Source organism: Delphinapterus leucas, chromosome 6, assembly GCF_059928025.1.
Source record: "Delphinapterus leucas isolate spDelLeu-1000000601 "Yukka" chromosome 6, BTC_Dleu_Yukka2, whole genome shotgun sequence".
Classification (NCBI taxonomy): Eukaryota; Metazoa; Chordata; class Mammalia; order Artiodactyla; family Monodontidae; genus Delphinapterus; species Delphinapterus leucas.
In genome coordinates this window covers 122011684-122039456 of record NC_143134.1, presented here as the reverse complement: position 1 = coordinate 122039456, position 27773 = coordinate 122011684, and the positions used below count along the sequence as shown (strand labels likewise).

At 60.5% G+C, this 27773-nt stretch overlaps 1 protein-coding gene across 2 annotated transcripts in view; it reads left to right on the top strand.

Annotated features, from left to right (window-relative positions):
- COL5A1 (collagen type V alpha 1 chain) overlaps positions 1-27773 on the top strand; it is a 159631-nt gene that overhangs the window by 62732 nt on the left and 69126 nt on the right. For both annotated transcript variants that reach the window (XM_022578272.2, XM_022578270.2), the window contains exons 5-17: positions 5862-5993; positions 7187-7324; positions 8003-8254; positions 9239-9406; positions 9539-9592; positions 14135-14176; positions 14369-14431; positions 20305-20379; positions 21243-21335; positions 22826-22882; positions 23714-23767; positions 24104-24157; positions 26543-26596. In XM_022578272.2, coding sequence (XP_022433980.1) covers positions 5862-5993; positions 7187-7324; positions 8003-8254; positions 9239-9406; positions 9539-9592; positions 14135-14176; positions 14369-14431; positions 20305-20379; positions 21243-21335; positions 22826-22882; positions 23714-23767; positions 24104-24157; positions 26543-26596 — 1236 coding nt within the window. The remainder of the gene's footprint in view (positions 1-5861; positions 5994-7186; positions 7325-8002; positions 8255-9238; positions 9407-9538; positions 9593-14134; positions 14177-14368; positions 14432-20304; positions 20380-21242; positions 21336-22825; positions 22883-23713; positions 23768-24103; positions 24158-26542; positions 26597-27773) is intronic.

The following is a 27773-nucleotide window of genomic DNA, read 5'->3' as shown; positions in this document are numbered from 1 at the left end:
TGCCTCAGGGTATTTATGAGGTGTTAAGGTCATGGCTTTCAGGGCGTGCTTGAGTGTGGTGCCCCCAGGACACCTCATCCAGGGCCGCCCAGCGTCCCCGTGGCACCCCAAGGGCTGCCTGTGCCCCCAGTACCCCATCAGTGCTTTGGGGTCCAGGAACCATCCTGCCTCTGGTCAGAACCATTGACCAACCGCCCTGGGTGAGAGCAATCAGAACCCCCGAGGGAGGCCGGGGTCCTCCCTAGCTTCGTGCAGACCTGGTGTTTCCCGTGAGGCCAGGGAGGTGTCTCCTTGGCTTGTGCAAGGTGGGTTTGGCAGCTGTTCCCTGAGCCCCAGCTTTGCCTCCCAGCCCTCAGTGGGGTCTGCTGCTGGGGGCTGGGGGCAGCGTCCTGAAGACCCCCTCCCCACCCTGCACTGCCCTCAGGAGGTGGCGCCACTGGGTGGTTTAGGAGCAGGGGAGCCACCTGCTCCGTCTGGGAGCCTAGAGGCAGAGCCAGTGCCACATCTGTCACCCCAGGGTCCTGCCCCAAAGCTCCTGGCCCTGATGGGGTGCCCGGGGATGTGAGCCCCTTCCCTGTGTGCAGGAAGAGGTAGGGGGAGGGCTGGAGGGAGCTCTGGATGAGGATCCGGGTGCAGAGCTTCTGGGGGGCTTCGCAGCCATGCCTCAGTTTCCCCTTCTCCATAGTGGGTGGGGGACAGTAGACCCCTGCCCTCTGAGGGACACGCCCACAGAACAAACAGGCATGTTTTTTTGGTGTGAAAACCCACTTGAGGATTTGGCGGGAAGAATGATTTTCAACATGTACAGGCATTTGCAGGGGAGGGTGGGTGCTGGAGATGAAGGGGGCTTTCTGCCGGCAGGGCCTTCGACCGATCACGCGGTCACTGCTGCCGTCTGGGGCATGGGTGGGCAGGCGGGGAAGCAGGCCTGGTCGAGGGCCGGGTCGGCAGGCACATTCCGGAGCCTGGGCTGAGTGGTGGGAAGCACCTCTGCTCCGGCTGGGCCTGTTTGTGGGAGTGGATGCCGCGCCCTTGGCTTTGCTCATCGCCCTGTGCGGGGCCTGCGAGGCCTGGCGCTGGGCCGGACACCTTGTGATAGAGGGACACAGAGATGCACCGGCCGCGTCCGCCACCCGGGGGCCTGGGCTTTCCGGGGAGGCAGGCCCTCCGCGGGCCACTGTGATGAGTGCGCTGGCTGCTCCTTCGAGGGCCGCGCCCCCTGCCCGGGGTCACAGCTGCCCCCCAAATGCCCCGAGCCTGTTCTTTTTTCCGGTAACTGCATTTGGAGAGCGTATATTCAGATGTCAAGCTGCCAGTCCGTAGGGAGAAATAACTTTATTTGAATTGGATGAAATTTGAACTAGAAGTCATGTTGTTCAATAAAAATGTGTGGTTTTGATTCACTGTGCCTGTCGTATGGTTCCTGTGTGCTGGAGAGTTTAAAACGTGGGCCGGGAGCCTCTGACATCCAAAGGGAGGGAGAAGGGGTGGCTGAGCGAGGGGGTGGGCCCTGGGCGGGGGATGCTGAGGTGCGGGCGGGGGGCGCCCCTCTCCTGCTCTGCCCCCGTGACAGCCCCACTTGCCGTCACGGGCCCAGGGCTGTGGTAGCACAGGCTGCTCACCCTGCACGCCCACTCCTCCCACTGGCAGGAAGGCAGAGGGGCTGCAGACTGAGCCCCGGGGGCCTGCGGCCAGGCTGTGGTCGGTGACACTGACGGTGAGCGTCCGTCTGTGTTCCAGAGACAGTGCTGGATGTCGGGGTGGGGGGGGCCACGCTCCATCCCTCCGAGCCCCCTGCGTGGAGACGGGCTGCCGGGGGGTAGTTCCGAGTCTTCGCTCGTCAGGGGGCAGTTTCAAACCCGGGTTGGGAGGCCGCGTATTTGGAACTGCGCCTCAGGGATCGGGTAGGAATGGGCCTTTGCTGGACTCCAGGACTGTCACCCCGTCTCTAGGTCAGGTTACCCATAGAGCCTTTGGGAAGCCACGGAGGGCGAGGGTCCTGTCCCCAGAGCTGTGCACACGGCCGGCACCTTGCTTCACAGATCCCAGAGGCCATCCGTGGACCCACGCTTAGTGACTTTGGGTGACACATCACCCCAGCCCTGCCATGGTCCAGCGATGAGAGGCCACATCTGGCCCCTGCCTGGGGGCCCGCCTCTCTCTCTTCCTGGGGTCTGGCACAGAGAAGGGCCTCACGCACCTTCTCCAAATGACTGGCAGGGAGGGTGCGGCTTCCATGCCTGGGCCTGTGGTTCTGACATGTGCAGATGGGCACCGCGTTCTTGCTCCGCCCGTGGCCCCGCCCTCCAGGAGTGCTGCGAGCCTTTTGTTGGATCCTGGCAGAGCAGAGGCTCGGTAGCAGGGGCAGACTCAGGCTTCTGGCCAGGAGGGGGCAGTGGGACTGGTGCAGGAATCGATGCAAATCTAATGAACACACAGTCTGGGTGTGATGGGGTCTGATCCGTGGGGCACAGGGCAAGCCCAAGGTGTTAGGAAGGGTGTGGGTACCCCTAGGCAGTGGTCCTGGGCCGTGCGTGCATCCACCATGTGTGATGCAGTAGCTTGCACTTAGTAGGTGCTCAGTAATGACTATTGAATGAATGGATGGGTGGACGGAGAGAAGGATGGATGGTCCATGCATGGATGGGTGGGTGGGTGAGTGGATGGACGGTGGTCGGATGGTGGGTGATGGACAGATGGGTTGGTTAGTGGATGAGGAACAGCTGGGCTCTTTGCCTGCAGTAAACATGCTCACGTTTTCTCCCTCCCCGGGTGCTGAGACCCGTTTCCTGCTGAGTCCCTCTTCTTGGCCTTGTGGCCCCCACCACTGGCTCCTCCATGTGTGCTCTCTTTGCCCCCTTTTCAGAAATACTGTCCAGGATACACCGGTCTTCTCGTTGTCATTTTCACGTATATGCCACCAGGTTCCCATGCTTCATCCCCCTGGGACCTTCGCAGCCTCTTAACTCCTTCAAACCCCGCCCCCCCAGGACCTTTCCTGAGCACCCCTTCCATGGATCATAGGTCTTTAACACTACTTGCTGAGCACTGTCACTACACAAGGAGTTCTGCCTGGAGGACTTGTAGCCTCCACAGCTCGGTGAGCTGGATATTACTATCTTACGCCCATTTTCCGCAGAGAGAAAGAGCCGGGCTCAGAGAGGTGAGTGGGCTCACTACGGCCCACACAGCCGGAAGGTGGTCGTACAGAGCAGCTCCTCCCCCACGCGCCCCGGGTGTTGGGATTCCCTCTGCCCTTGGCAGCTGGCTCATGGGGCAGGTTGTCCCCAGTGTGTCCAGGGCTCAGGCTGTCCATCCATCCAAGCGCAGCACCAGAGGAGAGGAGCCCACAACCTGATGACCAGCGTGTGTGCACACAGAGCCCCGCCCAGCACCCCGGTACCAGGGCCCGAGGGATGCAGACTGACCTGCCAGGGTCAGGAGCGCATAGCAGGAGGCCACCCCGGAGCCTCCAGGGGCTGCAAGGCAGAACGTAAGGCTCTTCCTGGAAGAGGGGAAGCTGGCCCCAGGCCCCAGGCCCAGAGAGGGGCGTCTGCCTGATGGAGCAGAGGTGCGGGATAATCCGTGAGAATGTGCATCCCTCTGGGTGCAGCCCTGCCACCTGGACCCCACGACCCCCCAGTGATGGCTTCACAGTGGCCTCGGGGCCCGTCCTTTACTGTTACTCATGAAGTCTGGAAAAAGAACGCGCTCGGCCGGCAGCAGCGCTCCGAGCTCAAGGAGCCCAACTCCCGGCATAGCCCCAGTTACCCCGCGTGGGGCGCCATCTCCGACGACAGAGTCCAGCGTCCTGTGTTCTTCCACGTTCTTTTTCCTCCCTGAGAGCTCATCAGGTCCTGTAGTGATGGGGACCCGCCTGCCGTGTGACCATGACACTGGGCAGGTGGCCTCTCAGGTGCAGAATGGGGATTAAAAGGCATCATTTATAGGGTACCTGCGGGCACAATGTGGGCGATGCCGTGTAGCTTCTCTGTCCAGTGCCGGATCTCCAGTAAACACCGTCTACGCGTGAGTCATTAATGAGGTGATTACTGTACCAGTCAGTTTACATGCATCTGACCGGGGCCAAAGCCCTTCTGCCAGGGGGACAGCGGATGTCTGATAAAGGTTATGAGACCTGCTTCTTCCTCGTAGCAGCCCTGTCGTTTTTCCATTTTCTGCACAGCATCATGGGAGCAAAGTGGAATAAAATGTTGGTATGCTTCCCCGAGCTGACATAGTGGCACTGTCCACCGTCAGAAGGACGCCTCAAAAAGACCAGAGAGCCCAGTGGTTTTGGGTTCATCCACGTGTGGCAAGTGTCAGTACTTCAGTCCCTTTTATGGCTGAATAATATTCTCTCATATGGATGGACCACACCTCGTCTCTCCATTCACGCATCTGTATGCACTAGGGCAGTTCCCACTCTTGGCTGTTGTGAACAGGGCTGCAGTGAGCGTGGGTGTGCATGGGCTTGAGTCCCTGTTTGCAGTTCTCCCTTGGGTGAACTGATTTGGGTGAGTTGTTTCTGCACCTGTGTTAGCTCTCAGCATTGGGATTGATGGGTCATAGGGTATTTTGCCTATTTTAAAATAAGCCCCACCTCCCACCCCTGTGGTAGGGGGTGATAGGAAAGGAGACGCGGTACTTCCAAGCCCTCAGAGTTTAGGGCTGAGGCTAAATGTATCACTCACAGGAGACAAAAGCTCTGAGCACTGGGTTGGCACCTGACAGGTGCTCATCAGGTGTCTGAATGGATGGATGGATGGCTGGGTGGAAGGATGGGTGGGTGTTCGGTTGGATGGATGTGTGGGTGGGTGGATGGATGGATGGGTGGGTGGGTGGATGGGCGGGTGGATGGATGGGTGGATGGATGGTGGATGGATGGATGTGTGGGTGGAGGGACAGGTGATGGAGGGCTGTATGGATGGATAGATGGGTGGGTGGATGGATGCGTGGATGGATGGATGGATGGGTGGGTGGGTGGGTGGATGGGTGCATGGATGGGTAGATGGATGGGTGGGTGGATGGATGGATGGGTGGATGGATGGATGTGTGGGTGGAGGGACAGGTGATGGAAGGCTGGCTGGCTGGCAGGTTGGATGGGTGCATGGATGGGTGGGGGATGGGTGGATGGATATGTGGGTTGGTGCAAAGGTGCATGGATGGGTGGATGGATGGATGGATGGATGGGTGGGTGGGTGGGTGGGTGCATGGATGTGTAGATGGATAGGTGAATGGGTGGGTGGATGGCTGGCTGGATGGGTGGCTGGGTGGATGGATGGGTGGGTGGATGGATGGATTCATGGGCAGATGGATGGGTAGATAGGTGTATGGATGGCTGGCTGGATGGGTGGGTAGGTGGATGGATGGATGGGTGGATGGATGGATGGGTGGATGGATGGATGTGTGGGTGGAGGGACAGGTGATGGAGGGCTGGCTGGCTGGCAGGTTGGATGGGTGCATGGATGGGTGGGGGATGGGTGGATAGATATGTGGGTTGGTGCAAAGGTGCATGGATGGGTGGATGGATGGATGGATGGATGGGTGGGTGGGTGGGTGGGTGGATGGGTGCATGGATGTGTAGATGGATAGGTGAATGGGTGGGTGGATGGCTGGCTGGATGGGTGGATGGCTGGATGGGTGGGTAGGTGGATGGATGGGTGGATAGGTGGATGGGTGGGTGGCTGGATGGATCAGTAATGCCTGGATGGCCAGGTCGGTTGAATGGCTCTTGGAGGTAGCAGCTCCCCCAGAGGAGGCCTGGCCCCAAGGACAAGCTCTCAGGCATCAGCAGTTCTCCTGGGTCCCCACGTGGGTGCCGTCTGTGCTACCTGTTCAGGGCTTTCGTTCTCTTCCAGGGAGACATCCAGCAGCTGCTCTTCGTCTCGGACCACCGGGCAGCTTACGATCAGTGCGAGCACTACAGCCCTGACTGTGACACTGCGGTCCCTGACAAGCCCCAGTCTCAGGACCCCAATCCCGACGAATATGTGAGTCCTGGTGGGAGCCATGGGCAGACCGTCTCGGGGTGCTGGGCGTGGAGGGACACAGAAGCTGTGGGACTCCCGTTTGAAGCAAACCCACTGGGTGAGACTTATAATTGATCCCCGGGGCAAGGTGGACTCCTGAGTCACTTTACGAAGGGTTCTGTGCTCGCAAAGCAATGGAGTCAAAAAGGATGTTGGTAAAGAATCTTTCACCCAAGTTTCTGGGGGAAGAGAGCCATGCGCCCCCTGGACCAACACCTGGGTGGGGTGCTGTGAGCGGAAACGCCACAGGTGCCCCCGGCGGGCCGTCTGGAGCTGGCCAGGTAGGAGGGGCTCAGGGCTGTCGGAGTGGATGATGGTCCCCTCTGACCCCTAGGGCGGCAGCTACTCTGAGGGGCAGCCTCGGCCCGAGAGTTTCAGGAGCGTGTCTAACGCCACTGTCCTCTGGCCGTGACCCGCGTGTCAGTGGGTCAGCCTTTCCCATCCACCCGCCCTCACGCCCCAGCAGCACCTCAGTTAATTGGATTTGCAGTTCTTTGTACCATTTCCAAATGAGAATCCTCTCCCATCCCCTGCGCAGGTTGGACTCCTGTTTCTTTTAAGTAAAATTCAATCCTGCTCTCTATTTTTTCTCTGAGCTTCCCTTCTTTCACGAGCAGTCAGAAGAGAAGGAGGGGGGGACCCCATGAAGCTGTGGAGTCCTGGGCTAGGCATGTCTTTCCCACCCCGAGAACAGGGTTGGCAGTGCTCCCAGCTGGCTTGCTGCAGCCGAGGCCTCCTGGCCACGCCTCACCCTCCCCATGCCCGATACAGAAATGGGTCTGAGGGTGAGACCGTCTCTGTCGCTGTGAAGTCCCTCCCGTGAGGCCTGGGCCTTCGGTGAAGGTCGGGGAGGGCCCTCGGTTTGGGTGGGTGCCAAAGGGTCAGAACGTTTGGACCTTTTAGGGCTCATCTCTCTTTGAAGGCCACCGGGGGTCCCCGTTTCCTTCCCTGGACTCCTCGTGGGGCTGGCTCTGCTCCCCCAGGGGATGGAGGGGGAAGACTCCTTTCAGGGCCCATGGGGTTGGTGCCTGGAGCTGGGCACGACTTTTGGGGGTCCGATCTTCCCAGTTGAGCCCACGAGGGAGGGAGATGGCGGGCTGGCATCTCGGGGTGGGGGGCCCGCACCCTCCTCACGTGGCCCTGTTTGCTCCCAGTACCCGGAAGGAGAGGGTGAAGGAGACACCTATTACTATGAGTACCCCTACTATGAGGACACGGACGACGTGGGCAAGGAGCCCACCCCCACCAAGACACCAGTGGAAGCTGCTCGAGAGACCACAGAGGTGGCCGAGGTCTGGCCGGGTGGCTGCTGGTCCCTGGAGGCCGTGGTTGGCGGGGGGGCCGGGGGCGCCGTGGCGAACATGGGGGCCGTTTGGAGATGCGTGGAGAGCAGGGGCGGTGGGCTGGAGCTTGGCAGGGAAACGGGGGACCAGGGACCGTATGTGCTTTGTTCTCACGGGGAGTGTAGGGCGGAGGGCCTTCCGTGGTGCGGGGGACACCAGGGGACATGGATGTGATGGAATCCAGTCCCCTCCCCAACGGGTGGCCGGGACACTGGCCCATAAGGCTCTAAGAGTCTGGAATGTTCTCTTACTTTTTTTTTCTTTGGTCACCATGTGGCTTGCGGGATCTTAGTTCCCCAACCAGGGATTGAACCCAGGCCCTCGGCAGTGAGAACGCAGAGTCCTAACCACTGGACCACCAGGGAATTCTCTGTTCTCTTACTTCTTAAAAAAAATTTGAGATATAGTTCACCCTGTCCAAGTGCATGATCGCGGGGTTTAGCCGTGCACAGCACTTCCGCGGGCTGGGCTGTCTCCCCCGGCCTGAGGGGACCCCTGCGCCCCGATCCACAGGGGCTGGTTGGTTGATGGGTCAGCCTCCCTCTCAAGCCGCAGAGGAAAGCCCCAACCCGGTCCTCGCTGCGCCGGCCGCACCCCTAACCCTGCGTGTCTCTGCCCGGCTCCCAGGAGCTGACCCAGCCCCCCACGGAAGCCCCTCCGGTGCCCGACACCAGCGAGGGGGCTGGGAAGGAGGAGGACCCCGGCATCGGAGACTACGAGTACGTGCCCAGCGAGGACTACTACACCCCACCCCCTTACGAGGACTTCAGCTACGGCGAAGGCATCGAGAGCCCCGACGAGAGCCCCGACCGGTCCCCTGACCAGGGTGCCCGGGCCGAAGTTCCCACCAGCACGGTCCTCACCTCCAATGCCTCTAACGTAATTGCCTTCCCAGCGAGTGGGCTTGGTCCAGGGGAGGGGGCTGGACCCCGGGCTCTTCCTTCTCTACTCCTCACTTTGCTGTCCTGGGGCAGCTGCCCTCCCCCTGCCCACCACAACTGGCCGTGCAGCCCTTTGCAGCCAGGCCATTCTAAGTGATCGCCGAGGACGCCCGGTGAGTTTGCAGTCACTGCCTTGCTGGGTGGATCTCAGTGTTGTCAGTTTTTCATCAGCAAAATGGGTGGAATGAGCCCCGCCCTCCGGGTCTCTTGGGGTTCGGCGGAGACGGATGACATGCGTGTTCACAGTGTTCCTGTCTGGGGCCCGGGTGAGGGCAGGCCAGACAGGTACATGAGCTGGGGGTCTGGACAAGCAGACCAGACATGAGGTCCGGTAGGACCATGGGCTTTCGCATCAGGCACACCTGACTTGAAGTCTCTGCCAGTGGCCTTGGAAAGTGATATCCCCTCTCTCAAAATCAGTGATCTCATTTACAACCTGGCACCAGTGCTCCCCGCCTCTTGGGGCTGTTGCCACGTCTTCAGACTGGAGAGGAGTTGAGCTCAGCCCATGGTCCACGGGGAGTGCTTAAAAACAGCCACCACGTGATGCTGAATTCTTGATGGCCACAGACACACGGGGTTCTGATGGGCCCAGACCCCTCTGGCAGCGGGCATGGGATTAGGGGCTTGTTACCTCGAGACCCTGGGCCTTGGGTGGAGCCCTTGGCGGCCCCAGGTTCCCCAAGTACACGGTGCAGCCTGGGGCCACGTGCCCGTCCTTCTGCAGCCCTGATTTGCCACGGGGTCTTGGGGGCTTTGGGGTGAGTCTCCCCGTCGTGAGAGGGAGACGATGACTCCCAACAAGTGAAACCCCGGGCTACCTGTGTTCTGTGACCTCGGAATGCCACGGTGCTTGGAGTCCAGGGGCTGGGGGCCTGTGCGTGTCCGTTCCTCTGGGTGACCCTGCCGCCTTCCCTCTCAGCCGGATCCGCCTCCGGAGGAGGGGCTGGACGACTTGGAGGGAGAGTTCACAGAAGAAACCATCAAGAACCTGGATGAGAACTACTACGACCCTTACTACGACCCCACCATCTCCCCGTCGGAGATCGGGCCGGGCATGCCCGCCAACCAGGACACCATCTACGAAGGGGTGAGTGGCTAGGGAGGGTGCCTCCCCGGGCCCTTGCGGGGGACCCCCTGCTTCACCAGCCGTATGGATTTGGTGTAATCTGTACCTTCTTCCTGTTCTCCCTCTCCTCTCTCTGCATCTTACAAACCTCAGATCGGACCACGGGGCGAGAAAGGTCAAAAGGGAGAACCTGCCATCATCGAACCAGTAAGACACTTTCTTATTGTCTCCCCGAAACCGGCGGGGTGGTGGGTCGAAGCTTGGGGCACGTGGCGGGTTCGGTAGGATGTGGCTGGACCTGTGGGACCCCTGCGCCTCTATGCCTGGGGCTACCACGAGGAGCTATGTGACCTCGTGGATGCCACACGCTGCTTGGAAAAGCGCCTGGGCAGGGGTAAGGTTCTGGACCTCGAATGAGGTGGCGGCTGCCTGGGATTCGAATGGGTCAGGACCCTTTGTGCCGCATGCTTAGGAGCCGGGCACATCGCTGTGTGTCGATTTCTCCTTGTTAAAAGACTCGGCTTCTGGGAAGGAGGGAGCTCGCCTGGAGGGCAGAGGGGGTTAGCAGGCTGAGTGTGGCGGCCGGTCTGGAGCAGGGAGAGTTAGCCACGGACCCACCTCTCCACGTGGGCTGTGCAGCCATGTGGCTGCAGCTGGTGGAACAGGGAAGCCTGGCTGTCAGCCACGCCGAGGGGATTTAATAAAACAGCTCTGCCCTGAAACTCCCACTGAGTGAAACTTCACTGTGCTGGGCTGGGGGCGAGTTAAACAAAATGACTGTTGAGAACGTCTTAGCCTTGGGATCAGAGGGAAGAGGGTCCCACGTGCACCTCGTGGGGCGGTGGGTGTTGGCGGGGGCCCCACTCTGCGTTGGCATGTCCTCTGCCCTCAGGGAGCCGTGCCTGGCCGGGGAGCACCAGGGTCCACCCTGTGGCCTTTGGGCTGCCGAGGTCCAGGCGCTGAGTCGGGGCGGGCGAGGTGCCAGGTGATCAGCCGGGTGGGGGAGGGGTGCCCTGCAGCTGCACGTGGTGGGTATGGCATCATGGGCTGGGAAGCAGCTCTAAGAGTGGGGAGGGGCTGGCTGCCAAGGTCCACGCCTGCCACGTCCTCCAAGAGCCAGAGGGAGGAGGCCAGCGTCCTGCACTCGACGGCTCATGGGGCTGGGGCCAGGCTCCAGCTTTCTCTACTGCCAGGACTTGGTTGCCCCACATGGAGGCTCCAGGACGCTTCCGATCTTGGGACGGAGGACTGAGGTGACCCCCATCCTCCCGTGGGACTGGGAAGGTTCTTTTGGAACCTCATCCCCCTTAGAGGCACCTGAAGCCCGTGGCTGGGGCATCAGGACGGGGGGACTAGATGACTGTCCTGCTCTGTGCCTCCTGCCCCGCCCCCCAGGGCATGTCCCAGGGATGGGCGCATCCGCTCCCACTGGGCTGTGGCCACTGGGCACACACATCCTGTTCTCGGGCTGAGAACATTCCTTTCCCGGTGCTCCCCAAGGATCCGAGGGAGTCAGGGCTTGTCTGGGGCCGGAAGATGGGGATGCAGAGGAAGTGGGCAGAGGGGCCGAAGGGGGACACCAGCACCAGGTGGCTCCTTGCTCGGCGACATGTAAAACCCTCATACCAAGTCCAGACTCAGGGAGGAAGGCGACCCTCGGGGAAGAGCAGTGCGGCCCGTGGTGCCGCCTCAAGACACGGGGCTGCCGGGGACCCGCTCCAGCCCTTGAGGGGCTGTGCCAGATGGTGGACCACACCCAGTGTGACTTCCCTGTGGTCCAGCTGTGTGCAGACCACGGTCCAGATGGCTTTGGTCCCCGGTGGACTTGCCGCCGACTCGGGTGCCTTCCGTGGTGTCCCCATCGCTTTGGTGAAAGGGGCGTCTTGCCTGGGAAGAGGAGAACCCTCGGGCAGGCGGGGGCCAGGCTCCGTGGAGTCCTGGGTTTGGTCCTGGCTCTGGGAAGGCCTGGCCGGCACCTCGGTCAGGACGAGCTTCCTTTTCCCATGTCCCTCAGACCGGGCTGCCCCTGTGTGAGAGCCACAGCATCCCAGCTCCAGGTGGAGGCGGGTGAGAGAGGGTGAGGCGTCCAGTTGCCAGGCTCCACCAGGCTCCACCAGGCTCCACCGGCGAGGGTGGGCCGGGGGAACAGGCTGAGAAAATAGAAGCGACCCAACACAAATTGCATGCCTCCAGAAAATGCATTTCATCTTTGTTCGGGGAGAAATGAGTCATCTGGATGCAGTTAGGGAAGGATGCCCTCCCCTCTGGCCCCAGCGTTTGCTCCCGCCCAGCCCCCAGCCTGTTCGGAGTGTCCGAGGGGCCGAGGCTGGTCTCCCTGGAGACATCATGGAAACTGTTGGAATTTCTCAACCTGGAGCATCACCAGATGTCCTCAAAGTCTTAGCTCCCTATAAACAGATGGCCGAGTCCTGGACCACGGCCGACATGGTCTTGCCTCGGCCGTGCAGGCGTCACGGCCCGTGAAGGTTGGGTGGCCGTTTCCTCTCCCCAGCCTGCCCCAGCGACCTCCTTCTGGGGAGCGTGGCTGACTGTCCATGGGGCTCTGGGAACCAGCTCCTTCTCTTTGCATCCATCCATCCCAGGGACACAGGGGTAGACCTGGTACCCTGTGTCGTGGGTCAGCAACACCAGCGGCTCCTCGACAGGACAGGAGTCCCTCAGCCGAGCGGATTCAGGCCAATCAGATCTGGTGCTCCTGGCTGCCCTGGGACCTCAGGGAACCAGGCATCTCCAGATTCAATGTCCTGTATCATCTGGCGAAGGCCCGTAACAGGCATGTCTACCTTCCACTGTGGCTGAAGGAAGGTTTTCTCGGTCTGTGCCATGCAGCAGATGAACGGACCCCCGTTAAGGATGGTTTCGAGTTCTCAGTTGAGGCTGAGACCTTCCACTCTGGTGGGGTGTGGAGCGGGGCCATTGAAGGAAGGCCATGGCTTCCCATGTCTTGGGAGCACTTCTCTTTGGGGTGGTGGTCAGGGGTCCATCCCTTCACTGTACCTGGGAGAGCGCCGGCACCCCTCTACTGGGCTCATCCATCCAGTGGCCTCCGGCCCTTGCCGGGCCGACCTGCAATGATCCTCCCGTGAGAGCCCACCCACCGTGGCCCCCACTCCCTGAGAACAGCGGTTGTGTGTCCGGGAAGACAGCTGCGGTCCTGCAGGGTCCGTGGCAGCCAGGGGTTTCTCTCTTAAGCCTAGCTCAGTTCCGAGCTTCCTCAGCTGCCTTTGTCAGAGGAGGAGACAGGAAAGTGGGACTCGTGAGGCCGTTGGGATGAACTCTCTGTGTACATCTCGTGTACAAACATTTCTCTGAGTGCACATCTGTGTAAACACCGGGTGCATCCTCCCAGCGACTGGGGAGCCCTGGTTGGGAGGATGAGGGGCTTGGAGGGGACCTGCAGCCCCTGGCCTGGGGGGTGTCCTGGGCACACCCTCCTACTCCTAGGAGGCAATTCCAGGTGTCACAAGAGAACTGTTCACTTTCAAAGAAAAGCCCAGGGTACAATAGCATTGATCAGCCCCAGAGAGAAGCGACCCGAGCCTGCTGTGTTCCGGGGAAACAGGAGGCAGGTGTGCCACCGGGGGCCAGGTATGTCCAGCCCTCTCACCGCTATCTCAGCCGTCACAGGAATGCATTGGGAGGAGGGGTCCACGGCAGCCAGGCGCCCCGCGTGAGGCTGAAGCCTGCCCAGCCGGGCCGGACGGAACCCACCGGGTCCCAGGACCCCCAGAAACGATCCAGCACGGTGTCAGCATGCAGACCCTCGCGGGGCCAGAGGCCCTTCCCTCCCTGGAAGGCCATGCGTTGCCTCTGACTCCTGAAGCGGGCATGGAACACAGAGGACGCTGGGGCGGTGGGCATGGAACACAGAGGACGCTGACCTTGGTGTTGACCGGACAGGGGTAGAGAGGAGGCCCGCACTGGGAAGGTAGCTGAAGCCGAGGCCCAGGAGCAGGAGACCCCGGGCCGGGAGCTCTGTCCGCAGAGACCTGAAGCCTGCTCTCCCCTCCGCTGCCTGTGCCGACTCTAGGGCCCAGGCTGACAGGGGGGCAGGAGGCCTCGTCCCCATTTGGGGGGAAAGACAGTGAGGCCCGGGGGCCTGAGGCAGCATGAACCTCGGCTCAGCCGGGTAAGGGGCTAGAGGAGGAGGGCAGCTGAGTGCCCAGTGGACTTGGCTGTGTTTCCCAGGTGGAGGGAGGAGGGGGCTGGAGACCCCAGCGTGGCTGCTCTAGCAGTTGGGCCTAACGGTTCTCTAGGCGGGGACCTCAGCCTGTGGTGCCCTTTCCTCCTGTCCTCCCTGAAGCCACCGGCTGGTCGTCTCTCCACCCTCCCTGGGCCCTGGTCCTGGGGTCCACTGCTCCCTCAGGCCGCCGTCACCAGGGCCTCCCTGGGCACAGGAAGGCCAGAGGTGTGGCCGGGGAGTCCTGGTTCCTCCTCTCTCCTCTGGAAGCTGTTCTTGAGGGAAACCTGTTGGTTGCTGTCTGGCTTGTGGCTGCCTTGGAAACGCTCAAAGGACGGTCGCCCTGGCCCCCATTCCAGAGGCTGCTGCTTGGGACCCCTCCCAGGATGGAGGGTGCAGACCCAGAGGCCCGAGACGGTGGTCCTCTGGTCCACCCAGCATGGAGAGCTTCCTCAGGACTGGGGTCTGCTAGGGGCCGGGCCCACTCGGGGTCTGGGGATGGAGGGAAAGGGTCCTGGGGTCTCAGACGCTCTCCCTGTCTCTTCCAGGGCATGCTCCTGGAGGGGCCACCCGGCCCCGAAGGCCCCGCGGTGAGTGTCCCATTTTATTTCCCGTGACTTGTGGGAGGTGCTCAGGGGTGGAGGGAGACCCCTTAAAGCTCCCAGGTGGAAAAGAGGGGTAAACGCCCTGGGACCGGCACTTTCTCGAACCCTCTCCTGGCAAGGCGGGAACCGCCCTGTGGCTGCATCTTTAACTCTGCCTGATTTTATTTTTAATTCTAGGGTCTCCCAGGACCTCCAGGAACAATGGGTCCCACTGGCCAAGTGGGTGACCCTGGAGAAAGGGTAAGGGCGGCTCAGTCCCCTCGGATCACGGGCTCTGTGGCCTCGTCCAGGCGTCCTCCCTGCTCAGGGAGCAGCCTTGACCTCACCTGTGTGGGTGACCGCCGTACACTGACGTCCTTCCCCAAACTGCCCTGTCCCCTCGCATCTCACGCCACCCCTTAGTGCGCCCGCTCTCTTCAGATGTTTAGGGGGCCGACTGTTTCCTGGCCCTGAGCTGGAGGCAGGAGACCCCTGCAAGAGTGGGCCTCAGCCGGGCTGTGGGTCCCCCGGCGGGTTCCAGGGGCCAGCCCACAGTGGCGGCCCTGCATTAGGGTAGCAATAACAACAGCTGCAGTGGCCAAAGAGCTCTGGTGCTGCCTGGGTATCCCACAGGATCCGAATTATTCTCCCTCAATACGAGGACTTCATTGGCCTTAAGACCCCCTCGCTCCAGCTTCCTTGTTGGAAATCTAGCAACAGACACAGAAAACTTGCTCTGGGTCAGAGAGACCATCTTGGGGCCACCCTAGCCAAAGGGACCATCCTGGGGTCACCCTGACCAAAGGGACACATCCTGTGGTCTCCCTGGTCAAAGGTACCATCCCCGGGCCGCCCTGGGTGGCTGCCGGAGAGATGCAGGCTGAGCCCAGTTCGCGGCAATTTCGTTCCGCCTCCTAGTGGGCGTTTAGGGGTACTGCTGCCCTGTGGGTTCTCGACCAGCTTGACTTTTTTTTCTTTTTGTTTTCCCTGCTGGTCTAACGAATATCGATGTGAGCACAGTCAGACTGAGAGCTATAATTGGGTGTAGTTGTAGATGAGAGACACTGGGGGCGTGTGTGCATCCTAACAGACCTTTATCCCCAGCGCCTGGCACACTGCCCAGAGCAAAGACCTCACGGTTTTGGGGTGGACGGTGCCTGGGTCTGGTCCTGAGGAAAGGCGGCTGGGGTCTGCTTCCGAGGGGGCGTTTGGCTGTCAGGTGCTGGGGGCTTTGGGGTGATGCTCAGGGTGACGTGAGGTGATGCCCGCAGACAGAGCAGGTGGCTGTGTGACCTCTGAGGGCAGCCGGATCAGACTGGGCACCAAACAGGATTCTCCGCCATGTTGCTTCCCTGTGGCCAGTGACTTTGGGGGCAGAGTAGGTGGGCCTTGCTCCGTGGCTGGCCTGTGACATGCTTGGCCTTCCCATACTTCCCATGCCGCTCCTGCCTCTGCCACAGTTGAAATTCCAGACAAGCAGGTGAGGGGCCTGTCCTCTCCCCACCCCTGAACCCACGCCAGTCAGGTTCTGCCCCAGGGGCTGCAGTCTGTAACCCAGCTCACTCCAAAGGTCTGGGAGTGGATGGAGGGATGACAGCCGTGTGCCCCTACAGAGCCATCCTCAGATGGACCCAGGGGTGCGACTGAGTCCAGACGTCAGTGAGAGAGGACGGCCTGCCGTAGCAGACGTCTTCTCTCTTAGACGTAGGGAAGGTCGCCGTCCACAGGGGCCACAGATACTGACTGACATCTCCCGTCAGCCTCAGTGTTGCTCCAAGTGTCTTGTCCGTCTGTCCGTCCAGCACAGATATTCACTGAGTGTCCACAGTGCTGGGCACTGGTCTAGCACTGAGGGTCTGAATGCTCACGAACCAGAGGGACACTCCTCCCCGCTTGGTCCCTGCCTCTGGACTGGACCTGGGTCAGGGCCAGAGGCAGCGACCCTGCCGGTACTTTGTGTGCTGAGACCTGAGAGTTGGAAGAGCCACGGCACCTGACGGTAGAATCCCGGTGCTTTTAGAGCTGGTCTCTCTTAAGTTCAAGTTAGGGTCCAGGAGAAAGGGACTGGGGTTAGGGAGGCAGAGGAATCACCTGCTCTAGAGCCCGCTGTCCCTGGAATTGGAGGGGAAACCTGCGGCCCATTGACCTTTCCAGGGCTCTTCCCCGGGAGAGGGGCTGATTCCAGGAGCTGAGCACTGCTCGCCCGCTGGGCCCTGCCTAACCAGCTTGTCCAGGAACCGTCCCTGCTCACAGCTCAGCGTCCTCGCCGTGCCCAGATCTCCTGCTTGTCTGCTGATTAGCTGTGAAAGAACATTGGATGCAGAGTCAGGATCCTGCAGTGCCACTTGCTGGCAGCATGACCTCGGAATTCCTGTGTAGGAGAGGAAAGAACTTTACCCTCTTAGGTTTTGTCAGTGGGACCTGCAAATTAAGCTGACCAAAGACATTAACAGGAGAAAAGGCAAATGAGTTTATTCATATTTTTAATTTTACATGAGGCTTCATGAAAAAGAAGAAACCCAGAGAAGCGGTTAGACTTGGGAACTTATATACCATTTTAACAGAAAGCAATAAACCACGGAGAAGTGACTGCAAAATACATGGGGGAAACTAATGGAAGATAAGGCTTGTTTCAGTAAGGTCTGTTTATGCAGACTCGTCTGAGTGGCCCTTTCCTGCGGGTGGTGCCTCCCTCCCTGCAGAATCAGGATGCACTTGATACCCTCGGGGCCAGGGAGCAGCAGGGTCAATGACACTATATCATGTCCACACAGCCCGGTAGTGACGCTGCCATGGGCACAGCTTCTCCAGCCCCTTCTCCCAGTTGTTGAGACCTCAACCCCTCCCTCCCACCTCTTTAGGTTTCAAGGGTTGGGCATCCTTTCGGGATTTTGCTTGAGGGTCTTTTCTGTCCTTTAAAAGGCTTGTAAGAACCCGCGTTATTACACCCATGGAAAGCGTGATTCACAGGTGCCTGCATTACTCCCCAGGGCCAGCTGGGACGATGCCCAGCTATGTCACCACCTCCCCCCGCGGCTGGCTGGATTTACACTCAGGGCCAGGGGAATGGTCACAGGCTGGGTCCCTGCAACTTGGCTGAGACGCAGAGTCCACTGAGGCCCATAGGAAGCTTTTAGCTTCGCAAAGGCCGTGGTGAGTGACCGCTGATGCCCGCAAGGCAAGGTTGTCCGACCATCTCCTGCCTTCTGGGGGCAGGACAGGCGGCTCCGCCTTCCAGTGCCCCTGTGTGCCCAGGACATCTTTTGTGGGGCCATCCAACCTGGGACACCTGGTTACTCACCTGTTCCACACAGCCAAGTATCTCTGTGATGTCCTGGCCACAAGCCACAGTAACACGGGCCTTCCCTGGGTGTGTTGGGGCCACATCCTCTCTGTGACCTGGTCGTCCCCCCTCCGGTGCTATCAATGAGGCATCACTAGGATTGAGCCAGGGCCACCTGAGTCGTCTTGTTAACCTCTTGAACCCCCTAGAAGCCAGAAAGACCCTTTTTCATATTAGGGAGCACATTGCCGGGGGGGGGACCTTTTGAGCTGGGACAAGGCTGAAAGTATCGATAGGAACACCTCAGCACCTCCTTCAGGCCTGTTGGGCTTCCCGGGCTCAGAAGACCTCAGTGATCTCTGCTGGGACTTCCCGGCCCCCTCCTGCTGCAGGGCCAGCTGAGGCTCCTGGTGGGGTGGGAGCGTGCATGGTGCCAGCTTCCCCCAGGGCTCTGGCCCTGGCTGCAGGTGTAGCCGGGTTTCAGATCTAGAGCAGGCGCTGACCCCCAAGAACTTCTCTGGCCTCTCCCAAGCTGTAATTGCACAGGAGCTGACCTGAAAAAAGAGCAAACCACTGATACTAGCCTGCGTTCAGTGTCCTGAAGGGTGGGAAGGCGGCTGTGATGTAGCCCCATCTTTTGGCTCAGGGGACAAAGTCTTTGAGTTACAGACCTCAGTGCTTGGCAAAGCTCGGCTGACGATTTTTTCAAGCCGTGGTAAATATAGGTGCGGGCGAGGGGGCACGCGGGACTCACATCAGATTTGAAAGTGTCAGAAGGATTCACGGGGTGGTTTTCTCCCACGAACCTTCTCTTTCTCACAGGGTTTCCAGATTTTCCTTGTCCATCTATGCATACGCTCTTGGGAATCACGGGTGTAGTTGAAGCATGCCAGCTGAGGGTGAAATAGCTTTTGGGCTTCAGGTTGAATTTTCACCCTCCATGGCTTAGAAACAGCAGGAAGAGGGTCTTTGAAAGTGGAAATAGTGGATGAGGGGCCGCCCCAGTATGCTTCCTGGTTTCCAGTGTTACACACACACACACACACACACACACACACACACACAAGCACACGCTCTCCACGTGGACACCACATGGACGGCATCTGGTCCCTGGGAGGCACGGACCCTAAGCTTTGAATTGGGGGTTTGATCTGGGATCGACTCGGCAGCAGAAAACTCAGCTGTGAACAGCCATCAGCACTGGATTTCCAGGAGGAAATCTGGGTGGCAAAACACGTTCTGGATTTTTCTTTTTTAAGCAGGCTTTATTTTCTGAGAATTTTTTTGTTTTCTGAAATGGCAGGCAAGGACCATTTGGCTGTATCCATTAGCAAAAAGGGGGACGGGAATCCTTTGACCCAGCGTTCTGCTTCTGAGGACCTCCCTAAGAAAGATGCCTGGGAATTCCCCGGTGGTCCAGTGGTTAGGACTCGGTTCTCTCACTGCCACGAGCCCGGGTTCGATCCCTGGTCGGGGAACTAAATCCCGCGTGCCGTGCAGCATGGCCAGAAAAAAAAAGAAAGATGCCTGAAGACTCATCATGGCAGCCTGTGTCCTAATGAAAACTGGAAATGACCTAAACGTGCATCAGAGGGGGACGGATTAAATAAATGCTGAGTCTGATGTGTGGCCATTAAAATGAATGAGGCCAAACTCATAAATAGGCCACGATGTGCAGCAGAGGAAAAGGGCCAATTGCAGAACAACATGGACAAGATCTCGTGAAAAAGGAGGAAAGCCACCTCCCTGGCCACGGACCCCTAGACGGACGGACGTGATGCACGTCGGGTGTTCGGTGCCTGTGCTTCTGGCCTCTCTGGACATGTACAGGGTCTTAGCCCTACTTACTTCGGGAGGAACGAGAGGGAACTTTCACTTTTCCCTTTGTGTGAATCTGTGTTATACCACGTTTCACAAGAACGGGGATCGGTCCTGGAGTAAACATTTCTGGGTCATTCCGGGATGGACCCCCGAGGCGCTTGGTCTTCTGGGCCGGGGAGTCAGTCTGCGTCTGAGCTGGGAGTGTCGTGCTGTGGTGGCGTCTGCACTCGGTTCGAGGGCTGGACCCAGCATCCCTCGCGGTGGGGCCGATGGTGGTCTCTTTCATTGAGGAAGGGGAGCTAGGTATCTGTCTGCAGACAGACCTCGTCCCCCGCAAGCCGGTTGGGAGTCCGCCTGCGTTAGTGAAAAGCTGAGCGATAAAACGCTTTTTTGTCAATAAGCTGTATTATTCGTGTTACATTCACATAAGCCTGACTTGGGCCAGAATCAGTTAGAGACTCTGTCGGCGGGGGGCGGGGGGGTGGGGTGCTGTTAGGATGAGCTGGAGGGATGATGTTTGTGCAGAGGTGGGGCCTCGAAGTGCTTGAGAGCACCGTCCTCCCGGCGACTCTGGTCCTGCACGTCTGTCCAGACAAGTGGATGCTTTCTGTCTGGCCTCTGCTCCACCCGCACAGCCGAGGGTGCGTGAGGAGGGGCCCCTCGCTGACCACGGACCAGCTGGCCCTCTGAGCAGCCAGCGCAGGTGTCCTTGGGCTGCCCTCCCAGGTGGGACACCTGGCAGGGACGTTCCTGGCGTTATTCCTGTGGTCGTGGAAGCCCCAGCACCTCCCGCAGTGTGGCCTCTGCCCTCCACGCCCCACCCCCATGGCAGCCTCCAGCCTTTGTGTCTCTGATTCCTCTGGATCCTATCCTCAGTCCACAGTGAAGCCCCCTCTTCTGGGCTTGGGGTGTGCACATCCCTTTCCCGGGGTCCTGCGTTTCCTGCGGACCCTGACTCCGCCCCACCACCTTGTCCCAGCCCAGCTCCGCCCTGTGTGCTGACCCACTCTCCTGGCCCCTTTGTCCACAGGGTCCCCCTGGACGCCCAGGCCTTCCTGGGGCTGACGGGCTGCCCGGCCCTCCTGGAACCATGCTCATGCTGCCCGTGAGTGTCCGTACTTGAGGGCTGCGGGGTGGCGGCCGTGTGGGTGGGCTTGGGGCCCCAGGTGCGGCGGGGGAGTGGGGGGCCCTGGGCTGTTTCCGAGGGGGGTCGATCACCGGGCCGAAGGCTAGCTCCAACCTGGGCCGACTGTCTTGTAGATACAGGCCCCTTGGGACTGTTCTGCTGACACGGCAGGGTGGACACCGGGGTCAAGGGGTCCACTTCTGCCGGCATCCAGGGCTGGCCCCTCCGAAGGGAATGGAGTCCAGCTCTGCAGGAAGCTGTGGGGTGTCTGCTTCCATCACCACATACCTGCCCTCTCCACTCGGACCCCCATGCCAGCCGGCCCCTCCTTGAACTTGGCCTGCTCGTGACTTTGCGGGTCCTCACGGGGAGCCCAGGCCGGGAGGGCAAGCGTGTAGAGGGCTGGTCTGGGCCCATGTCAGTTTCTCCGTGAGCCCGTGTGCCTGGGAGGCTGGGTGCAGCTCGGGAGACCCTGCGTGGACCTGTCGCCTCCCTGCTGGGCCTCGGTGCGGGGTTTGCACTGGGCCCTGGGCTCTTCCTTTAAATAAGTCGGGGCCGTGGGGTCTCAGGTGAGATGCTGCAGGTGCCAGTAAGGGCTTCCCGGCTGCAGGGAGGCTCTCCGGGTGCCCCAGGGCTGAAATTGGCCGGCGGGGCTGGAGCAGCTCTTTGCTGGCAGAGTCGGGTGGTGTGACCGAGACGGGGACTGGGGCTGGAAGCTGCCCATCCAGACTCTCCAAGGCTCTGCTGTTGCCAGGGAGGCCGACGGGCACCGCCTCAGCCCTGGGGTCCAGAGTGGGCGCCACGTCGGTGTGCCCTTGGTGACCCCAGTCTTACACCTACAGTTCCGGTTCGGAGGTGGCGGCGATGCGGGCTCCAAAGGACCCATGGTCTCAGCCCAGGAGTCCCAAGCTCAAGCCATCCTCCAGCAGGCCCGGGTGAGTGGGGTCTGGGGCTGGGGGGCTGGGGGGACAGAGCCAGGCCCCATGGGGCTCAGAGCCCAGCTTGGAGGGGAAGTGCCTCTGGCCAACTTGGGTGTGCTTGCGCGAGTCAGGAGCCTGCGGGGATCGTCATCCCTGTGCATTTGGGGGACCCGGGTGAGCACCAGGAAAGGTGGGGGAGGTTTCTTAGGGGGTTCTTGCCCACACCGAGGGTCCAGATTCCTGGATGAGGACGGCTGCTGAGCCCCTCTGGCACCTACTGACCCTGTGCGCCCAGCTTCAGCCATCCGCTGCCCTCCCCTGGGCTCTGGGGATGGAGAGACCCCCGCCAGGTACTCCTGGAAGGGGCTCCCTGTGATGGGCTGGGCCGAGCCCGACGGCCCGGGGAGAGAGCCCGTGGGCCCCAGAGCCCCTCGCTCAGCCTGGGGGTCCCGAGGAGCACTTGCCCCATTACCGCTCTGCTCTTGGCAGATGAGCTGATCAGTGAATTGTGTTTTGAATTGACGAGGCTCCAGGTTGCTGACTGCCTGTGATAAGAGCAAATGCCCCCCGGCGGGGTGCGTGACAGTGGAGTGCCCGTCATGGGCCATTGCAACAAGCTGCTAAGTAGCCCCTTGTTTGGCAACATTTCTGGAGCTCTGGCGCAGCGGATAGATGCTAACGATCGGAATGTGTGGATAATGAATTACAGGGCGGCGGGTACTGAGTCATTGCTATGGAACAAATTGTCGTGTGATATAATCAGCGGGTAGCAAACCCCATCACCTGCCACCGGATGTATTGACGGGCCGGCCTGGCTGGCCTTCGAATATGTGTGTGTTTTGACTGAAGTCAAGTGGGCGATGGGCTCCCAAGATTTTATAACACAAAATCTTCCAAAATTAAAATGGCATCATGCAGGGGAAACAGTCTCAGAGTGGCATGGAGGAAGCCTTCTAAGAAAGCAGGTTGAACTGTGTGGTGGCAGCTGGGAGGCGTGGAGCCACCTGGGCAGGTATCTAGGTGGGGCCCTGGGTGGCTGAGGCTCCCTGGCTGCCTCTCCTGGGCATGACTTAGTTCACCCTAGGAGGTCTCCCCGATACCTCCCTGGTCACTGGAAGTACCTCTCGTGGAACCCTAACCCAGCCCGGAAGCGGGGCTGCTTCTCAAGCTTACTCTGCGGGGTGCAGGGCTGAGGGCAGGCCCTGCCTGTGCGAGGCCATCTGGGGAGAAGGAAGCAGTCAGCAAGAGGCTCTGAGCAGCCACGTGGGTGGAGCGCCCATCCCCAAAGCGGGGAGTGGGCACCCACCTGGCTCCCACCCCTCCTCTGCCGCTCCATTTGTGGTTGTTGCCGGGAGCCCAGAGGGGTCTGGGGGTCCATGTGACCTCCTCCCCCAGAGGCTCCTGTCCTTGGCCTCTGATATCGGCCCCCCTTCCCACCTGGCATGTCTCACCTGTCGGTACAGGTAAACCAGTCATTTCTCAGCGTGTCCTGTTTTCCCTTTCAGCTGGCGTTGAGGGGGCCGGCTGGCCCGATGGGTCTTACTGGGAGACCCGGCCCCATGGTAAGTAGTCGTGGGGGAGCCTGAGGGGTGGGGTGCCTTCCCACCCATGCTGCCCCCCAGCCCATCAGGCTCCCAGCTTATCCAGGTCAGAGCACACTTTACGTCACTGGGACCTTGGGGCAGGAGGGGCCTGGCGGGCGGGGCCTGTGGTGCCCTGGGGGCTGGGAAGCCCTCACACTTGCACTGGCTACGACTTTACCTCGTGACCCCGGGGGCTCTAAGCCTCTTTCTTTTGAGGCTGCCATCCCCCTTTATAGTCGACACCACCTCAGTGTGGGACAGACCCCAATTCTAGCCCCCTGCCCGGCCCCTGCTGCACGAGCCTCGGGCAGCCAGACACACTCGGGACAGTGAAGGAGGCCCCTGGGGGTGTGCATGGCCCTTGAAGCTTGCAAGGAGCCGGAGGATTGAAGCGCACGGTGCCCCCATCCCCATTCCCCATGTGGGGTGGGCTTGGCCCCTGGCCCCAGGCCTGCGTCGGTGCCCTCCCAGCATCTGGGGGTCTTGCCCTGCAGTGGACAAGGATGTCCACACACGGCCCTGGGCTGTGACAGACCGTGGTCAGATCCATCCTGGAGAGAAGCGAGCATGTTCTGAGCTCGTGGCCCTTGTGCACGCCACTGTCCAGGATTTCCCTCAAACCTGGGAAGAGATGCACACGAGGAAAAGTTAACTGCTTGTCCCTCGGGTTCTGTCCAAGGCAGCTGGCCGGGCTCTGTGGGAGCCCTGCCCACGGGCCAGTCCTGTGTCCCTTCTGCTTCCCGACCCTTCCCCAGTCACCCCTACAGCCTGTGCCTGCCGGGCATCCCCTAACCAGACGTGTCTCCCCAGGGCCCTCCCGGGAGCGGAGGTCTGAAGGGCGAGCCGGGAGACATGGGGCCTCAGGTACGTACCCCCCTTACCTTCCTCTGTCTGAAGGGGCGCCCCCCGGAAGGCGGTGCCCCCGATGCCGCATTTCGTCAAGGAAGTAGCGGGAGTTGCCATCACCTGATGCAAAGCTGGATGCAGGACAGCAGTGGTGTCTGTAGCAGGGGACCGAGCTGGCTGTTTTCGGTCCCCGCTCTCAGGGCAGTGGGTCCCGCACCCTGTCCTGCTGTTGCCCACGTGCTGACAGCTGCGACAGTAGCCACGGGCCAGGTGGACGAGCACGGGGACCAGGCTTTGCTTTTTCCCTCTGAAAAACAGACACGCTACTGACCTCTGTCCTCTGATTTGCCACAGGGTCCCCGGGGTTTGCAGGGCCCACCTGGCCCATCGGGAAAGCCTGGAAGAAGGGTGAGTAGCTCTCAGTGACAACGGCTGGGCCATGGATGGGGCGGGAGCCTGCGGTGCATTTGCCCCGGTCACGCTGCACCTTGCCGGCTAGGCTTGGCCCAGCTGCTCCCCTCCCTTCAGAGGGCGTGTCTGTGTCCAAGGCTGGGTGGGTCCCGTTCCACGGGGGCAGCGAGCTGCCCCGCCCCTGCCCCCAGCCTCTGTCCCGAGCATGTGAATGTAGTTTAACAAACATGTTTAATTAAAGCAATTTCCCAGCCTCTTGGGGAGCAAGTATGGAAAAGACAAAATGATCGGTGGTCCTTTCTTTGGGGGTAGCCTCATTTCTCCAGAAATGGCTTTGGTTTGGGGGGAATGGCCGGCCAGCTGCTCGGGCCCCCCGCACCTTACCTGTGCTCCTAGACTCCTGGATTCTCTGTTTGGGTTGTAATTTTAGTGGATGGAACTGCTTTGCTTCCATTAAGACCGTGGCTACTGACAGAGAGCATGCATTTATAACCTAATATAAATTAATGAACACCATCCAGCCGAGCTCGGGAAATCCTCATTAACCCACATCAGACTCTAACTAGTGGATCTTTTCATCAAGTGAATTTTTCTACCGAATGAAAAAATTACACGTTCTTGTGTTGTATTTATACCTAGATGAACCCCTGCAAGGAATGGTGGGTCGCCACTGAGCTGCCAGTTCTTGCTTTAGCTGCAAAGTATACAAGGCAAAAATGCATAATTCCTTAGTGGTTACAGGGCCTCTGTCCTGGGAGTTAATTGTAGTTACAAGGCAAGGGATGGAGCGACCAGCACTCAGGCACGGCTGTCTCATGCTGGCCCCTCAAGGCTGCAGGTTTCACGGATCGTGGAGGGGACCCAGGCTCGAGGCAGAGGGGTGCACGGATGATTCTAAAAGGACCACTGATGCCAGAATTCAGTGGTTCTCGGTAGACAGTGAGGTGGTTTATCTTGGATCTGGTTTGAAAGGCATTTTATTTCTTTGAGGGTCTTTTGTATCTCTGTAAACACTTATTGTCAAGTTTCAGTGGAAACGGTTTCTCGGTCAGGGCGAGGTGAAAACTGAAAAGGGGAGGATGCCAGCGATGGTTCGTAGGGTGACCCGTGGCAGAGACCATGGCATCAGGGCCGTGGATACGCATGTGCTGGAGGAATGAGGCTGGAGAGGAGGGGACGGCGGGAGGGGCTCAAGGCCGCATGGCGGGCTGTCCCTTTAGTTTTTTGTGCAGTGCGGAGCCCGTCAGCGTGAGAGAAGCGTCCTGCCGTTTGCCCGCAATGTCCTGCAGTGAAATCCTGTCAACTCTTCTGACAGATTTCTCTTGATTTCTGAAAACGTTTGGAAATTTGAGGAGAGGCTCCCGGTCGGCCCCTCTGTTCACGGGGTCATGTCAGTGTTCCGCCTGGAGCTGCGTTGCTCGGGTGCATGTTCCGAGATGACTTTTCATCCCTGGCGGTTCCTTGTAACCTTTCACCTGGGGTGCGCAGGCTGCCTCTTGGTGGTCCCCCCAGACCCTCGCCGCTTTCGTGCTGCCCTCCCCGTCCTGGCCGTGCCGTGAGGCCTTTCTGCCCGTCAGCGCAGCCCCGGTGCCCCTGGCGAGGCCTCTTGGGTCAGGCACGTGTGGCCTGGAGAGGACGTGATGTTGATCCAGGCCGGGAGTTTATGCTCAGCTGCCTGACGTTCCTTATCAGCGAGTGGACATCTGCCGTGGTCCCCGCCCCCATCTAGGTGGCCTCACGCCTGGCAGGCTCTCCTGGGGGACTGCGGCCTTTATCGGGGACCCTGGTAGGTCGGGGCCCTGTCCTCCAGCCCCAGGTGGGCACCGTGGGCCTGCTGCCCCGGCTGGAAGGAGTGGCCGTGGGAGTGGCCCCCGGGCACGGAGGGTCGAGCTCACCGTCCAGACCCTGCCTGGAGGCGGCTGCATGGCCTTCGAGAGCCAGCCCACCCCTCTGGGCCTCACTTTCCTCCCCCTCCATCGCACTAACCAGATGCTTTCTCTCGCCCTGTGGCTCTCTGGGCTTTCCCTTGATGTCAGCTGGTGGACAGGACATGTGCAGCTGTCAGGGGCGGGCTCTCTCCCGGGTTGTGAAGCGGGTCCCACGGCCCCTCGGTCGCCGCCCGTCACACCGTCTCGTGCATACCACGTCCTCAGCAACACAGGGGGGCAAGCGCGTTAGCCCCGCTCCAAGGTTCAGGCTGGCGAGGCTCGGAAAGGCCAGAACCCGCGTACGGCAGCCGGGACTCCGGATCGGGGTCCTCTGGGCCAGCCAGCCCCCCGGGGCTGTGGAAACCTCCGCTTGGTGTCACAGGACGCCTGCGCTCAGAGGTCTCGGTAAGCCGGCCACTCCTGCGTACTGACAGTTTGCCCCGCTCCGTTCCAGGGGCGAGCTGGCAGCGACGGAGCAAGAGGCATGCCTGGACAGACTGGCCCCAAGGTAGGTGCCGCCCGCCACCTCCTGGTGCCCGTTCCTCGGTCAGCGTCACCACGGCATCAGCACGTGGTTGTGATGACACGTGATGACTCGGACATTTGCCCTCATCCGGGGGTACGACCTTGGGGGTTGGAAGGTTCAGATTGGATCAGCTCCTCTGGCACGTTGACACAAAGACGGGGGCTGGTGGGGAGAATTTCATGGCTCTCTCACAAGTCCACGGGGCAGGAAGTCCTCTTGCCGAGATTTGGGGTGTCTGAGCTCTTCGGAGTTGCAGGGAGCGAGTAGACTGCGCGTGGGTGGCCGTGGAGCTGAGGCGTGTGCGTGTGCCCCGGGGCAGCCGCGGGAGCCCAGGGAAGCCCCACCCCTCCCGGCTGTGGAGGTTCGGTGTGCCCATCCCTCTGTCCCCGAATCTGGGATGAAACTCCCGCTGTTCCTGGTCGACCCTTCCTTCTCGGCCCTGGAGGTGTTCGTCTAAAGCCCGTACAAGGTGCTGGAGGAAGTGCTGACTTTCTCCAGCGAGGAGCCCCCAGTGGGGACAGCAGCTGTTCTCAGGGGTCCCCAAACCCACCACGGGGCACTGCACCTGCTCCCCCGGTAACTGGCGTGGATCGGCCCTCGGGTGCTCCTGTGAGTGCCGAGCGAACGAGCGGCCCTGGTTTTCAGGGACGTGCGGTGACGGAGGAGGAGAAGGTTCCTGAATCTGTCCCGGTACCTTACAGCCTTCTTTCAACAACAAAAGTATTCAAGCCTGAACTAGTCTTCTCCTGACTTCAATCCCACATGGCTTGCAACACCCATGAGGCGGGGAGCTAGACTCCAGGAGGCCACCTGGGTGGCAGAAGGAGGGCTGGCTGGGGAGCTGGGGTGCCCGAGGGTGGGCGGAGCTGGGCCACCCGCCAGAGGGGTAGGCGCACCTGCTGTGTGCGGGCGGCACTCTGAGCTCCGAAGGTGTCATGATACGAGGCACAGGCAGACAGCAGGTGCGCGCGCGCGCACACACACACACACACACACACACACACACACCGACTTCGCAGCCATCACCCGAAACACTGAGGTCTCAGGACCCTCCGGGCCGCTGTCTGTGGCTCTGGGACAGAGGTCATCTCTCTGTTTGCAGCCTTTGTTGGTATTTTGGGGAAAAGCATTGGGATTATGGACGCAAGGCTGTGGAATG